At 44.3% G+C, this 16,271-nt stretch overlaps 1 protein-coding gene across 2 annotated transcripts in view; it reads left to right on the top strand.

Moving 5' to 3' along the window:
* The window catches only part of retreg2 (reticulophagy regulator family member 2), a 69,050-nt gene that overhangs the window by 25,120 nt on the left and 27,659 nt on the right, over positions 1-16,271 (top strand). For both annotated transcript variants that reach the window (XM_085986966.1, XM_085986967.1), the window contains exon 7: positions 15,727-15,818. In XM_085986966.1, coding sequence (XP_085843092.1) covers positions 15,727-15,818 — 92 coding nt within the window. The remainder of the gene's footprint in view (positions 1-15,726; positions 15,819-16,271) is intronic.

Genomic DNA, 16,271 nt, shown 5'->3' on the forward strand with positions numbered 1-16,271 from the left:
TTCTGGTCGCCTCACTATAGGAAGGATGTGATTGCTTTGGAGAGGGTGCAGAGAAGATTCACCAGGATGTTACCTGGGATGGAGCGCCTCAGCTATGAAGAAAGACTAAACAGGCTGGGGTTGTTTTCCTTGGAGCAAAGAAGGCTGAGGGGGGACCTGATTGAGGTGTACAAAATGATGAGGGGCATAGATAGGAGGGGCATAGGACGATGAAGGAATGGCGATATATTTCAAAGTCAGGATGGTGTGTGACTTGGAGGGGAGCTTGGAGGTGGTGGTGTTCCTATGCGCCTGCTGCCCTTGTCCTTCTAGGTGGAAGAGGTCGCAGGACTGAAGATGGTTGCTGGTGGGGTTGGGGGTGTCCAAAACAAGGCGGCAGAACCTTCAAATTAGAGCCAGGCCATTCAGGGGTGATGTCAGGAAGCACTTCACACACGGTAGAGGAAATCTGGAACTCCTCCCCCCCCCCCCCCCCCCCCCCCCAAAAAAGCTGTTGAGGCCGGGGGTCAGTTGGAAATTTCAAATCTGAGATTGATAGATTTTTGTTGGGTAAGATTACGGAGCCATGGCGGGTAAAGGGAGTTAAGATACAGATCAGCCGTGAGCTCATTGAATGTCTTAATAGGCTTGAGGGGCTGAATGGCCTCCTCCTGTTCCTATGTACTGGTTTATACTGAGGTGCCTGTGATTCCGGGTGAGATTAGTACTGGGTGTGTCTGACACATGCTGGCTGCTGTCACTGCACTGGTCACAGCTGAAAACTCTTGCAAGCCCAGCACCCTCTAGTGGGGGGTGCTGGAACTGTACCTCTACTGGACCATTCACTCCCAACGCACATGGCCAACCCGTGGTTTCTTGTTCAGCAGGTTGAAATGTTTAGAATAATTGAGCTGTGATGTTCGGGGTCCCCACTCGCTGCTGATAGAGCACAATGTTTATTTGCAGTATCATGTCGCACGATGTGGATCTGTCCTAACCCCTGCACACACCAGGGCCAGCTCCCCACAGCCATCCCGTGAGCTGGGACTCGTCGCTACACTAATGGTGCTTTATTAATGCACATTGTCTCCTTGTCCTAGACTTCTCCACCAGCACAAAATGTTTCTCTCTCTCTCTGCCCCATCAATTCCTTTCAAAATCCTAAAAGCCTCAATGAAATCACCCCTTAACCTTTTATATTCCAGGGAATTCAAGCCTAGTTTATGTGATCTCTCTTCATAAACTAACCCTTGGAGCCCTGGTCACATTCTGGTGAATCTGCGTTGCCCACCTTCCAAGGCCAATATAACCTTTCTAAGGTGCGATGCCCAGAACTCTACACAGTGCTCCAGATGTGGTCTAACCAGGGCTTCGTATCGCTGTAGCAACACTTCCTCCCCTTTATATTCTAGCCCTCTAGTTATAAAGGCTAACATTCCATCAGCCTTTTTGATTATTTTTTTGTACCTGACCACTACATTTCAGTGATCTGTGTACATGGACCCCTAAATCTCTTCAGACCGCCACTGTTCCTAGCTTTTCACCATTTAAATAATACTCGGATCTATGCTTTTCTGGTCCAAAGTGGATGACCTCACACTTACCTGTGTTGAAATCCATATGCGACAGTTTTGCCCACTCAATCTTCAATATCTTTCTGTAATTTTATGCTCCCGTCTACACTACTTACTATGCCACCAGTCTTTGTGTCATCGGCAACTTGGAAATCTGGCTCTCTCTTGTTATTTAAGTCATTAATAAATATAGTGAATAGTTGAGGCCCCAGCTCCTTGTGGGATACTACTAGTCACTTCCTTCCAATTTGAGTTAATTCGGAAGAGGTGTTAAACCGAGGCCCCGTCTGCTCTCTCAGGTGGACATAAAAGATCCTGTGGGACTATTTCGAAGAGCAGGGGAGTTCTCCCCGGTGTCCTGGGGCCAATATTTATCCTTCAATCAACATAACAAAAACCGATTATCTGGTCATTATCACATTGCTGTTTGTGGGAGGTTGCTGTGTGCAAATTGGCTGCTGCGTTTCCCACATTACAACAGTGACTACACTCCAAAAAAGTACTTCATTGACTTTAAAGCGCTTTGAGACGTCCAGTGGTCATGAAAGGCGCTATAGAAATGTAAGTTTTTCTTTTCTTTCTTATCCATTATCCCTACTCTTTGTCTTCACATGCCTAACCAATCTCCAAACCAGGTCAATAATTTGCCTTCAATTCCATGAGCTTTAATTTTAGCCAACTGTCTCTTATGTGAAACCTTATCAAATGCCTTCTGGATGTCCATATAAACTACATCCATAGACAGTCCCCTGTCTACTAGTTTAGTTACCCAATTAGGTTTGTTAGACATGACCTACCCTTTACAAATCCATGTTGGCGTTCTCTAATCAGCTCAAATTGCTCCAAATGCTCAGTCACTCTGTCCTTAATTATAGATTCCAATAACTTCCCACAACAGATGTTAGACCAACAGGTCTATAATTTCCTGGCTTCTCTCTTTCACCTTTCTTAAATAATGGAGTTACATTTGCAATTTTCCAATCTAAAAGGGACAATTCCTTAATCAAGAAAGCTTTGGAAGATTATGGCTAAAGCATCTGCGATTTCCTCACCTTTTAAAACTCTGGGGTGGAACCCATCAGGTCCTGGGGATTTGTCACTCTTTAGTGCCAGTTGTGTTTCTAATACTGTTTTCTTGCTTATGTTAACTTTAGTGAGTTCCAGTCCTTGATTCATTATTAGTTTCCCTGGATACTACAGTCATTGAATCAACCCCTCCTTCTCGGGCTCCTAATGTTGGGGCATGTCTGTGATCTTGATCTCTGAGCACCACCCGCACTGCCCAATATTAATCATACAGTGCCACAAAATGGCCCTGTGAGGGGAGGACAGGGGGCGAGATGGGGTTTATCAGGAGGGGAGGAGGTGTACAGTGGGGGAGGGATGTATCTGGGGGCATGGGGTTTGAATGTAACAAGTTAGCTGCAGGCAGGCGTCTGCAGTGATAGGGAATGAAGGCGGGCCCTGGTAGGCGACACTGTGGGCGGGCCCTTATATTTAACCTGCACAACAAAGTATTACATCGAATTTACAGCACACAGGCCAATTGGCCCAACTGGTCCATGTTGGTGTTTCTGCTCCACACGAGCCTCCTCCCACCCTTCATCTCACCCCATCAACATATCCTTCTATTAGAGATAGTGGATGCATTGGTTGTGATCTTCCAAACTTCCCTAGATTCTGGAACCGTCCCAGCGGATTGGAAGGTAGTAAATGTAACCTCGCTTTTCAAGAAAGGAGGAAGAGAGAAAACGGGGAATTACAGGCCATCAGTCGTCGGGACAATGCTGGAATCCATTGTTCAGGAAGTGGTATCAGGGCACTTGGAAAATCATAACATGGTTAGGCAGAGTCAACGTGGGTTTATGAAAGGGAAATTGTTTGACAAATTTATTAGAGTTTTTTGAGGATGTAATTAGCAGGGTAGATAAAGGGAAACCAGTGGATGTAGTATATTTGGATTTCCAAAAGGCATTTGATAAGGTGCCACATAAAAGGTTGTTACATTACCCCCAACTCCATGAGCCCTTATCTTATGTATTTGCTTGGATAGAGGATTGGTTAACAGACAGAAAACAGAGTAGGAATAAAAGGGTCATTTTCAGGTTGGCAGGCTGTAACTAGTGGGGTGCCGCAAGGACCTGTGCTGGGGCCTCGGCTATTTACAATCTATATGAATGATTTGGATGAAGGGACCGAGTGCAATGTATCCAAGTTTGCTGATACAAAGCTCGGTGGGACAGTGAGCTGTGAGGAGGGTACAAAGGGATATAGGCAGGTTAAGTGAGTGGGCAATAAAGTGGCAGATGAAGTATAATGTGGGGAAATGAGGTGAATCACTTTGGTAGGAAGAATAAAGAAGCAGAATATTTTTTAAATGGTGAGAAACTATGTTCAGAGAGATTTAAGTGTCCTGGTACAAGCAACACAGAGTTAGCATGCCAGTACAGCAAGCAATAAGGAAGGCAAATGGCAGGTTGGCCTTTATTGCAAGGGGGTTGGAGTACAAGCGTAAGGAAGTCTTGCTACAATTGTACAGGGCCTTGGTGAGACCACACCTGGAGTACTGGGCACAGTTTTGGTCTCCTTATGTAAGGAAGGATATACTTGCCTTAGAGGCAGTACAGCGAAGGTTCACTACATTGATTCCTGGGCTGTCCTATGAGGAGAGATTGAGTAGAATGGGCCGATACTCTGGAGTTTAGAAGAATGAGAGGCGATCTCATTGAAACATGATTCTGAAGGGAATTGGCAGGGTAGATGCTGAGATTGTTTCCCCTGGCTGGAGTGTCTAGAACTAGGGGCAGAGTCACAGGATAAAGGGGTCAGCCTTTTAAGACTGAGATGAGCAATTTCTTCACTGAGGGTTGTGAATCTTTGGAATTCTCTGCCTCAAAGGGCTGTGGATGCTCAATCATTGAGTATATTCAAGGCTTAGATAGATTTTTGGACTCTAGGGGAATCAAGGGATATGGGGATCAATGATTTGGATGAAGGGACCGAGTGCAATGTATCCAGGTTTGCTGACTATACAAAGCTGGTGGAGTTGAGGTCGAAGATGAGCCATGATCTTATTGAATGGCGGAGCAGGATCGAGGGGCCATAAGGCCGACTCCTGCTCCTTACATAGAAACATAGAAGATAGGAGCAGGAGTAGGCCATTCGGACCCTCGAGCCTGCTCCGCCATTCAGTGCGATCACGACTGATCATCCAAATTCAGTACCCGGTCCCTGCTTTCTCCCCATACCCCTTGATCCCTCTAGCCTTAAGAAATATATCCAACTCCTTCTTGAATATATTTAATGAACTGGCCTCCACAGCCTTCTGTGGTAGAGTTCCACAGGTTCACCACTCTCTGGGTGAAGAAATTCCTCCTCATTTCTGTCCTAAATGGCCTACCCTTTACCCTTGCACTGTGTCCCCTGGTTCTGGACTCCCCGACCATCAGGAACATCCTTCCTGCATCTAGTCTGTCCAGTCCTGTCAGAATTTTATAAGTTTCAATGAGATCACCTCATTCTTCTAAACTCCAGCGAGTACAAGCCCAATCGACCCAATCTCTCTCCATAAGTCATTCCTGCCATCCCAGGTATCAGTCTGGTGAATCTTCGCTGCACTGCCTCCATGGCAAGAACATCCTTCCTCAGATAAGGTGACCAAAACTGCACACAATACTCAAGATGTGGTCTCACCAAGGCCCTGTACAACTGCAGCAAGACATCCTTCTTCCTGTACTCAAACCCTCTCGCTTCGAAGGCCAACATACCATTTGCCTTCTTAACCGCCTGCTGCACCTGCATGCTTACCTTCAAGGACTGGTGCACAAGGACACCCAGGTCTCGTTGCACTTCCCCTTCTCCCAATCTATTGCCATTTAGATAATTGCCTTCCTGTTTTTGCCACCAAAGTGGATAACCTCGCATTTATCCACGTTATATTGCATCTGCCATGTTTCTGCCCAATCACCCAACATGTCCAAATCATCCTGGAGTTTCTCGACATCCTCCTCACAGCACACACGCCCACCCAGCTTTGTGTTGTCTGCAAATTTGGAGATAAAAGACCTGTTTATTCCAACTCTTTGCTTTCTGTCTGCCAACCAGTTCTCTTTCCAAGTCAATACCTTGCCCCCAATCCCATGTGCCTTAACTTTACACGCTAATCTCTTATGTGGAACCTTATCGAAGGCCTTCTGAAAGTGCTGATACACCACATCCACTGGTGAACAGGCAGAGGTCGTGGTCCACATTGGTACCAACGACATAGGTAAAAAGAGGGATGAGGTCCTGCAGCAAGAATTTAGGGAGCTAGGTGGAAGATTAAAGAGCAGGACCTCAAAGGTTGTAATCTCTGGATTACTCCTGGTGCCACGTGCTAGTGAGTATAGGAATAGGAAGATAGAACAGATGAATGCGTGGCTAAAGGGATGGTGCAGGGGGGGAGGGCTTTAGTTTCCTGGATCACTGGGCCTGCTTCTGGGAAAGGTGGGACTTGTACAAGCCGGACGGTCTACACCTGAACCAGAGGGGGACCAATATCCTTGCGGGGAGGTTTGCTAGCACTGCTGGGGGGGGTTTAAACTAACTTGGCAGGGGGATGGGATACAGAGTGGAGCTATAGTAGGGGGTGATTTACAGCCAAATACAGAGGAAAAAACAAGTCAGCTGGGAAGGCAGAGAAAATATGTGAGGGCAAAAGGGAATATGGCAAGGCTGGAAGGCATTTATTTTAATGCAAGGAGTCTTGCAAATAAGATGGATGAACTGAAGTTGTTGTTGAACACATGGGAGTACGATATTGTTGCTATCACGGAGACATGGTTGAGGGAGGGTCAGGACTGGCAGCTCAATATTCCGGGGTATAGAATCTTCAGGAGAGACAGAGGGGGGTGTAGAAGGGGAGGGGGTGTTGCAATATTAATTAAGGAGTCGATTACTGCTGTAAGGAGGGATGATGTATTAGCAGGTTCCTCTAATGAGGCCATATGGGTAGAACTTAAAAACAAGAAGGGGGCAAGCACCTTGCTGGGAGTGTACTATAGGCCCCCAAACAGTCGGGGAGATAGAGGAACAGATATGTAAGCAAATCTCAGAGAAGTGCGAAAATAATAGGGTAATAATAGTGGGGGATTTCAACTTCCCCAATATTAATTGGGATAGTCAGAGTGTGAAAGGCTTAGAGGGTGCAGAATTCTTAAAGTGCATCCAGGAGAGCTTTTTGAGCCAACATGTAGAAAGTCCTACAAGAGAGGGGGCGGTACTGGACCTAATTCTAGGGAATGTAGCCGGGCAAGTGGTGGAAGTGTCAGTAGGAGAGCATTTTGGCGACCGTGACCATAATTCGGTGAGATTTAAGGTGGTCATGGAAAAAGACAAAGACGGCCCGGAAATAAGGGTTCTAAATTGGGGGATGGCCGATTTTAATATGATAAGGCAGGATCTGGCCAAAGTGGACTGGGAGCAGCTACTTATAGGAAAATCTACATCAAAGCAGTGGGAGGCTTTCAGAGGGGAAATAGAGAGAGTACAATGCCAACATGTTCCTGTAAAGGTCAAGGGTGGGACCAACAAGCAAAGGGAACCTTGGATGACGAGGGATATACAAAAATGCATTAGGAAAAAAAAGGGGGGCTTTTGGCAGTTACAAAAGACTAAAGACGGAAGAAGCCCTAGAGGAGTATAAAAAGTGCAGGGGCATACTTAAAAAAGAAATTAGGAGGGCGAGGAGGGGCCATGAAATAACACTGGCGAGCAAAATAAAGGAAAATCCTAAGATGTTTTATAAGTATATTAAGGGCAAGAGGATAACCAGGGAAAGGGTAGGGCCCATTAGGGACCAAAGTGGCAATCTGTGTGTAGAGCCAGATGATGTAGGCGGGGTTTTAAATGAATTTTTTGCATCTGTGTTCACCATGGAGAAAGATGATGTAGACATAGAAATCGGGCAAGGGGACTGTGACATACTTGAACATATTAGCATCGAGAGGGAGGAGGTACTAGCGGTTTTAGCAGGCCAAAAAGTGGATAAATCCCCAGGCCGTGACGAGATGTATCCCAGGCTGTTGTGTGAGGCAAGGGAGGAGATTGCAGGGGCTCTGACACAAATTTTCAGAACCTCTCTGGCCACAGGGGATGTACCAGAGGACTGGAGAACAGCTAACGTAGTACCATTATTCAAGAAGGGTAGCAGGGATAAACCAGGGAATTACAGGCCAGTGAGCCTAACATCTGTGGTAGGGAAATTATTGGAAAAAATTCTGAGGGACAAAATTAGTCTCCACTTGGAGAGGCAAGGATTAATCGGGGATAGTCAGCATGGCTTTGTCAAGGGTAAATCATGTCTGACAAATCTGATTGAATTTTGAGAGGGGGTAACTAGGCGTGTGGATGAGGGAAATGCTGTGGATGTGGCTTACATGGACTTCAGTAAAGCTTTTGACAAAGTCCCGCATAGGAGACTGGTCAAGAAGGTAAGAGCCCATGGGATCCAGGGGGCCTTGGCGCGTTGGATCCTAAACTGGCTGAGTGGCAGGAGGCAGAGGGTGATGGTCGAAGGTTGCTTTTGTGACTGGAAGCCTGTGTCTAGTGGGGTACCTCAGGGATTGGTGCTGGGTCCCTTGCTGTTTGTGATCTACATAAATGATTTGGATGAGAATGTAAAAGGTATGATCAGTAAGTTCGCAGATGACACGAAAATTGGTGGGGTGGTAAATTGTGAGGAGGAAAGCCTCAGGCTACAGGAAGATATAAAACGAGTTGGTCAGATGGGCGGAAAAGTGGCAAATGGAATTTAACCCTGAAAAGTGCAAGGTGATGCATTTTGGATGGACAAATAAGGCAAGGGAGTACAGAATGAGTGTTAGGACCCTAGGAAGTACGGAGGGTCAAAGGGACCTTGGTGTGCATGTACATAGATCCCTGAAGGCAGCGGAACAGGTAGATAAGGTGGTTTAAAAAGGCATATGGGATACTTGCCTTCATTAGCCGAGGCATAGAATATAAGAGCAGGGAGGTTATGATGGAGCTGTACAAAATGCTGGTGAGGCCGCAACTGGAGTACTGTGTGCAGTTCTGGTCGCCTCACTATAGGAAGGATGTGATTGCTTTAGAGAGGGTGCAGAGAAGATTCACCAGGATGTTACCTGGGATGGAGCGCCTCAGCTATGGAGAAAGACTAAACAGGCTGGGGTTGTTTTCATTGGAGCAAAGAAGGCTGAGGGGGGACCTGATTGAGGTGTACAAAATGATGAGGGGCATAGATAGGGTAGATAAAGAGGAACATTTCTCCTTAGTAGGGGGGTCAATAACAAGGGGGCATAGATTCAAGGTAAAGGGCAGGAGATTTAGAGGGGATTTGAGGAGGAACTTTTTCACCCAGAGGGTGGTTGGAATCTGGAACTCTCTGCCTGAAAGGGTGGTAGAGGCACCCTCAACATTCAAGAAGCATTTGGATGAGCACTTGAAATGCCATTGCATACAAGGCTATGGACCAAATGCTGGAAAATGGGATTAGACTGGACAGGGATTGATGGACGGCGCAGACACGATGGGCCGAAGGGCCTCTTTCTGTGCTGTAAAACTCTATGACTCTCTATTTTACCAGTTACATCCTCAAAATTCCAGTAGATTAGTCAAGCACTATTTACCTTTTGTGAATCCATGTTGACTTTGTCCAGTCCTGTCACTGTTTTCCAAGTGCTCTGCAATTATATCTTTTATAATGGACTCTTGCATTTTCCCCACTACTGATGTCAGGCTTACCGGTCTGTAATTCCCTGTTTTCTCTCTACCACCTTTTTTGAATAGTGGGGTAACATTAGCTACCCTCCAATCCATGGGTACTGTTCCAGAGTCTATCGAATGTTGGAAGATGATCAGCAATGCATCTACTATTTCTAGGGCCACTTCCTTAAGTACCCTAGGATGTAGATTATCAGGCCCTGGTGATTTATCGGCCTTCAGTCCCATCAATTTCCCTAACACCATTTCCCTACAAATACTGATTTCTTTCAGTTCCACCCTTTCATCAGACCCTATGTTCCCCGGCATCTCTGGAAGGTTATTTGTGTCCTCCTTTGTGACGACAGAACCAAAATATGTATTTAGTTGGATTGCCATCTCTTTGTTCCCCATGATAAATTCCCCTGATTCTGACTGCAAGGGACCTACGCTTGACTTCACCAATCTTTTTCTCTTCACATATCTATAAAAGCTTTTACAGTCAGTTTTTATGTTCCCTGAAACCTTACTCTCATATTCTATTTTCCCCTTCTTAATTAATCCCTTTGTCCTCCTTTGTTGAATCCTAAACTGCTCCCAATCCTCAGGATTATTGCTTTTTCTGGCCAATTTATATGTCCTCTCCTTGGATCTTATGCTATCCCTAATTTCCCTTGGAAGCCACGGTTGAGTCACTTTTTTTTATTTTTATGCCAAACTGGGATGAACAAATTCTGTAGTTCATCCATGCGGTCTTTGAATGTTTGCCATTGCCTATCCACCGTCAACCCTTTGAGTGACATTCCCCAAACAATCCCATCCAACTCGCGCCTCAGACCATCGTAGTTTCCTTTATTTAAATTCAGGACCCTAGTCTCCGAGTCAACTACTTCACTCTCCATCTTAATGAAGAATTCAATCATATTATGATCGCTCCGACCCAAGGGGCCTCATACAACAAGATTGCTAATTAATCCTTTCTCATTACATAATACCCAGTCTAAGATGGCCTCTGGTTGGTTCCTCGACATATTGGTCCAGGAAACCATCCCGTAAACGCTCCAGGAATTCCTCCACAGTATTGTTACTAATTTGGTTAGCCCAATCTATATGAATATTAAAGTCACCCATGATGACTGCTGTGCCCTTATTGCGCGCTTCTTTAATTTCCCTTTTAATGCCATTACGTTATGTTCGCCGCTTTTCAATTCTTTTCCTCTAGAAAAGAACCTCGGGGCTTGGTTTGTTTTTTTAATGGCCTTATTAACCTGTGTCGCTACTTTGTGATCTGTGTACCTGCACCCCCAGATCCCCCTGTTCCTCTACCCCATTTGGACATTTATTTTCCAAAGATTATGCCTCCTAATTCTTCCTACCACAATGTAACACCTCACATCTATCTATATTAAAATTATTTTGCTAAATACACGCCCATTCTGCAAGTTTATTAATGTCCTTCTCTGTATTAACTATATCTCCCAATTTGGTGTCATCTGCAAATTTTGAAATTATACTTCTGATTCCCAAGTCCAAATTGTTTATGTAAATGGGGAATAACTGTGGTCCTAGCACTGATCATTGTGGGACACTGAAATAAAGAATAGATTTGCCTTTCTAATCTAGGCTTTATTAACTTTAAAATCCAGTAGCACATCTTTCAACACCCAGTCTCCAACCATGACTGGAGAGAACTGAATTTAAGATGGCCACCACAAATCACCTGACATCCACTACCAATGAGTTTACAGCATATATCTCAAGGTAGAAACAAACAACCAATTACAATACTTCTTACTAACAGAACAACCATCACATTCACCAATCACACTACTTCTTATTAAACATAGGAATTAATCACCACAGACACCCCTCCTTTTAAAACATGCTCCAACCTAAATAACCTTTACAATTTATAATTAATTTATTTACAACTAAAATACAAATATAATATTTCAACAATTTTTAACACTATCAATTTAAAAGTCCATTTTCAATCGGTCGACCGGATATCTTGTTCGTGTCGACCTTCTTAACCTTGGTGAAATTCCTTGCCCTCCCACACCCGGAGACACCGAAGTATCTTCTGCAGGAAGGCTATCCACATCCCGATTATCAACGGTTTCTGGATTAGAAATCCCATCAGGAAGTAAACTAGGACGGTCATGAACATCCATCAAAGGCTGACTAATAGAAGTATAATTATCTGCAATAGGATTGGAAATATTCGTAGTGTCTATAACAACATCCACATTGTCTGAGTCATGACTATTATTAGTATCCTCGGAAGAGGGCTGGCCACCACAAGGAGCCAAGTATTTAATTGAAACAGTACTTTCTTTCCCATCTTGGAATCGAATATGAGCATATTGGGAATTTGCCTCCAACAGCTCCACCTCCTCCACTAAAGGATCATATTTTGACAATCTAACATGGCGTCGAAACAGCACAGGTCCCTGCATAGTAAGCCATGAAGGTACCGAATATCCTATAGTAGATCTCCGCGGGTAATTAAAGAGCCTTTCATGGGGGGGTCACATTAGTAGCCGTTGAAAGCAATGATCTAATGGAATGCAGGGCATCAGGCAGTACCATTTCCCACTGTGTATTCTTAAGGTTCCGGGATGTCAAAGCCAACATAACTGCCTTCCAGCTCACCCCATTGTATCGTTCACACTGTCCATTACCCTGGGGGTTATACGGGGTAGTTCTACTAGTAGAAATTCCCCGACTCTGGAGGTATTCCTTCAACTGGGAAGACATAAAAGAACTTCCCTGATCCGAATGGATATACGCAGGCATCCCAAAGATGACAAAAAGTTGAATCAGACATTTGATAACTGTAGCAGCTGATACATCTGCGCAAGGAAAAGCAAAAGGAAACCTTGAAAACTCATCCACAACAGTAAATATGTATCGATTTTGATTTGTTGAAGGAAGAGGCCCCTTAAAATCAACGCTCAGACATTCAAAAGGAGAAGTAGCCTTTATAAGATGAGCTCGTTGAGGCTTAAAGAAATTTGGTTTACACCGAGCACAGATAGAACATGATGAAGTCATCCGCTTGACGTCTTCAACTGAAAAGGGCAAATTCTTACTGCGTACGAAGTGTATCATCCTCGTAACCCCAGGATGACATAAGGCATTGTGAAGATTAATAAGCGTATCTCCGTGAATCACAGAACAATAAGCCCTCGACAGTGCATCAGCAGCAACATTATCCTTCCCCGGACGATAAACTATATCAAAATGGTAACATGCCAACTCAATCCTCCACCTCATTATTTTATCATTTTTGATCTTTCCAAAATGTTTATCATCAAACATAAAGGACACAGATTTTTGATCGGTTACCAACGTGAAATGTCGCCCTGATAAATAATGTCTCCATTTACGCAGTGCTCACTATTGTTCAAAGTACATGAGAAAAAGGCCACAGGTCTTCCATTTTGGTTCAGAGTAGCCCCAATTGCAAAATCAGAAGCATCCGTCTCAATCACAAAGGGAATCTGCTCATCAATAGAATGCACAACTGCTCCTAGGATATCCCTTTTAAATTTATCAAAACATGTCCTGGCCTCCCATGATAGAGGATATGTCATAACCCGAATAAAGGGCTGGATCTTCTGCGAAAAGTTTGCAATCCAATTAGAATAGTAAGAAAACAGTCCAACAACTCGTTGCAAAGCCTTAGAATTAGTAGGATAAGGTAAATCAATCAATGGTCGCAGACGTTCTGGATCTGGTTTAATCTTATTTCCCGAGATAATATACCCCAGTAGATTTACCTCAGTAGTCGAAAAGATACACTTCTCTTTATTAAAAGTTAAACCAACTTTTTCCGCAGCTTGAAGGAATCTTTCTAAATTAGAATCATGCTCCACCCTTGATTTACCACACACCGTGATATCATCTAAATATGAAAAGGTGTCAGAGAGAGAGAGTTATCACTTATAAAAGCATCCATTGCCCGTTGAAAACAAGCAACACCATTAGTAACGCCAAATGGTATTTGGCAAAACTGATACAGCTTTCCACCAGCCTCAAAGGCTGTATATGGTTGATCCCTCTTAACAATAGGAATCTGATGATAAACACTCTTTAAATCAATAGTGCTAAAAAACTTATACTGAGATACTTTGTTGATAAGCTTATCAATCTTAGGCAAAGGGTACGCATCTAATTGAGTATACCTATTAATAGTTTGAGAGTAGTCTATCACCATTCGTTTCTTATGTCTCTCGTTAGTGGTGACAACTACCTGAGCCCGCCAAGGCGAACAACTAGGTTCAATGATTCCTTCCAATAAAAGACGTTGGACTTCAGAATTAATAAATTCTCTATCCTGACTGCTATACCTTCTTGACTTGGTAGCAATTGGCTTACAATCCGGCATCAAATTGGAAAAAAGTGATAATGGAGAAATGGATAAAGAAGTTAATCCACAAATGGATAAGGGTGGCTTAGTCCCTCCAAACGAAAGACTGAGAGACTCGTGTAATTTAAGCACATCATGACCAATCAAAATATCCGCACAAAGATTAGGCAAAACAGATAGGCGTATATCAATATACGTATTACCTAGAAGAATCAATTTCACAAGGCAACAACCAGCTACTTGTGAAGTAAGGGTCGTCTGAGCCATACACACTTGATAAGTAACAGGCAAGATTTTCAAACACTTTTCCTTCGCAAACTGAAGACTTATAAAACTCTCGGTACTGCCCGTATCTATGAGAGCCTTCACTTCTAACCCATTAACTTGGGCCATAACTATAGCTTTGTTTAGGCCATGAGCAAATGCAGCAGAAATTGATGCAATAAACGCCCTCTCTACAGGTTGAATAGTCGCAGAAGAGGAGGTAATTGAACCTAATGATTTACAAACACGTGCATAATGGCCTCTCTTGCCGCATTTACTACACACAGCCTCCCGGGCAGGACATTTCGAACGAGGATGCCGGACGTTCCCACAAAAATAACACTTCTGAATCCCAGAGGCAACAGCCGCCGAAGTAGAAACTGTTTCAGAATCTAGTAAACCACTCCCATTAAGTCCACCTAATTCCTTTTCGTCCGGAACTGCCGAAACCACAGTCGCAGGCCGATTAGAAAGAGCATAAGAATCCGAACTTCTCTGAGCCATATCCAATGTAGAAGCTTGCTCAAAAGCACTCTTGAGATCCAAAGTCTTATTTTCTAACAACCGCTGACGAATTGATCTAGACAGTAGTCCATTAATAAAAGCATCCCGTACCGATTCTTCCTTATATTCTTCGGCCGTCACGGCTTTATAATTACAGTTAGCACTAAGGTGCCGAAGTGCTTGTAAATAAGTATCCAAAGATTCTCCCACCTGCTGCCTACGGGCAGATAGAAGGAAACGTGCAAATACCTCATTCTTTGGTTTAACAAAAATCTTCTCCAATGTAGAAATAGCCAATTCGTAAGTTTTACAGTCCAAAATATACTTATACACATCCGGAGCAATGTAGTTGATCAGCTTATTCAGAGACTCTTGTTCCAACACACCCAAAAAGTTTGTAAATGTACAATACCAATGTTTCCATTTATCATCCACTCCTGCAGAATTAGGGTCAGCATTGAATCGTTCCGGTTGAAGATATCGCTCCATTCTGATAAAAAGTTAATAAATTGAAATAAAGAATAGATTTGCCTTTCTAATCTAGGCTTTATTAACTTTAAAATCCAGTAGCACATCTTTCAACACCCAGTCTCCAACCATGACTGGAGAGAACTGAATTTAAGATGGCCACCACAAATCACCTGACATCCACTACCAATGAGTTTACAGCATATATCTCAAGGTAGAAACAAACAACCAATTACAATACTTCTTACTAACAGAACAACCATCACATTCACCAATCACAATACTTCTTATTAAACATAGGAATTAATCACCACAGACACCACTTCCCACCTTTTGCCAGTCTGAGTAACTACCTTTAACCCCTACTCGGTTTTCTGTTTTGTAGCCAGCTTGCCATCCATTCTGCTACTTGTCCCCTGACCCCACATGTTCTGACCTAAGTCATGAGTATTATGTAGTACCTTATCGAAGGCTTTTTGGAAATCCAAATATATTACCTCTACTGTATCACCCTTATCTACCCTTTCTGTTACTACTTTAAAGAGTTCAGTAAGGTTGGTCAAGCATGGCCTTCCCTTTTGAAATCCATGCTGACTGTTATATTTTCAGTTTCTAGATGTTTTTCTATTACATCTTTAAATAAGGATTCCATTATCTTTCCTACCACCAACATTAAGCTAATTGGTCTATAGTTTCCTGGACTTGTTCTATCTCCCTTTCTAAATATAGGATTCCTATTTCATCAATTGCCACCCCCATTTTACTATTTTAAAGTCCTGTTGACAGCCCAATTTCTCCTTTCTGCTGGGACACTGGTTGAACTTTGTGGTTTGTGTTTTTCAGAGAAAGCGATGGTGAAATCGGAGAGCTGTGATGAGCCGACAGCAGAGACGGAGAGTGAGAGCGAGGCCGAGCTTTCCTGCTTTAATTCCAAGGTATAGGACTGGCCACACCTGACCTGGCAATTTACTGGAGTCGCGTCCCGGGTCACTGGTCGCGCTGTCTGGGCCCCGGGTCACTGGTCGTGCTGTACTGGCCCCGGGTCACTGGTCGTGCTGTACTGGCCCCGGGTCACTGGTCGAGCTGTACTGGCCCTGGGTCACGCTGTCTGGGCCCCTGGTCACTGGTCGCGCTGTACTGGCCCCGGGTCACTGGTGACTGGTCGAGCTGTACTGGCCCTGGGTCATGCTGTCCGGGCCCCTGGTCACTGGTCGCGCTGTACTGGCCCTGGGTCGCTGGTCGCGCTGCACCGGCCCTGGGTCGCGCTTCGCGGGTCACGCTGTATTGGCCCCGGGTCACTGGTTGCGCTGTCCGGGCCCCGGGTCACTGGTCGTGCTGTACCAGCCCCGGGTCATGATGTCCGGGCTCTGGGTCATGCTGTACCGGTC

This window comes from Somniosus microcephalus, chromosome 4 (genome assembly GCF_052327205.1).
Source record: "Somniosus microcephalus isolate GS21.2 chromosome 4, FLI_Smic_1.0, whole genome shotgun sequence".
Classification (NCBI taxonomy): domain Eukaryota; kingdom Metazoa; phylum Chordata; class Chondrichthyes; order Squaliformes; family Somniosidae; genus Somniosus; species Somniosus microcephalus.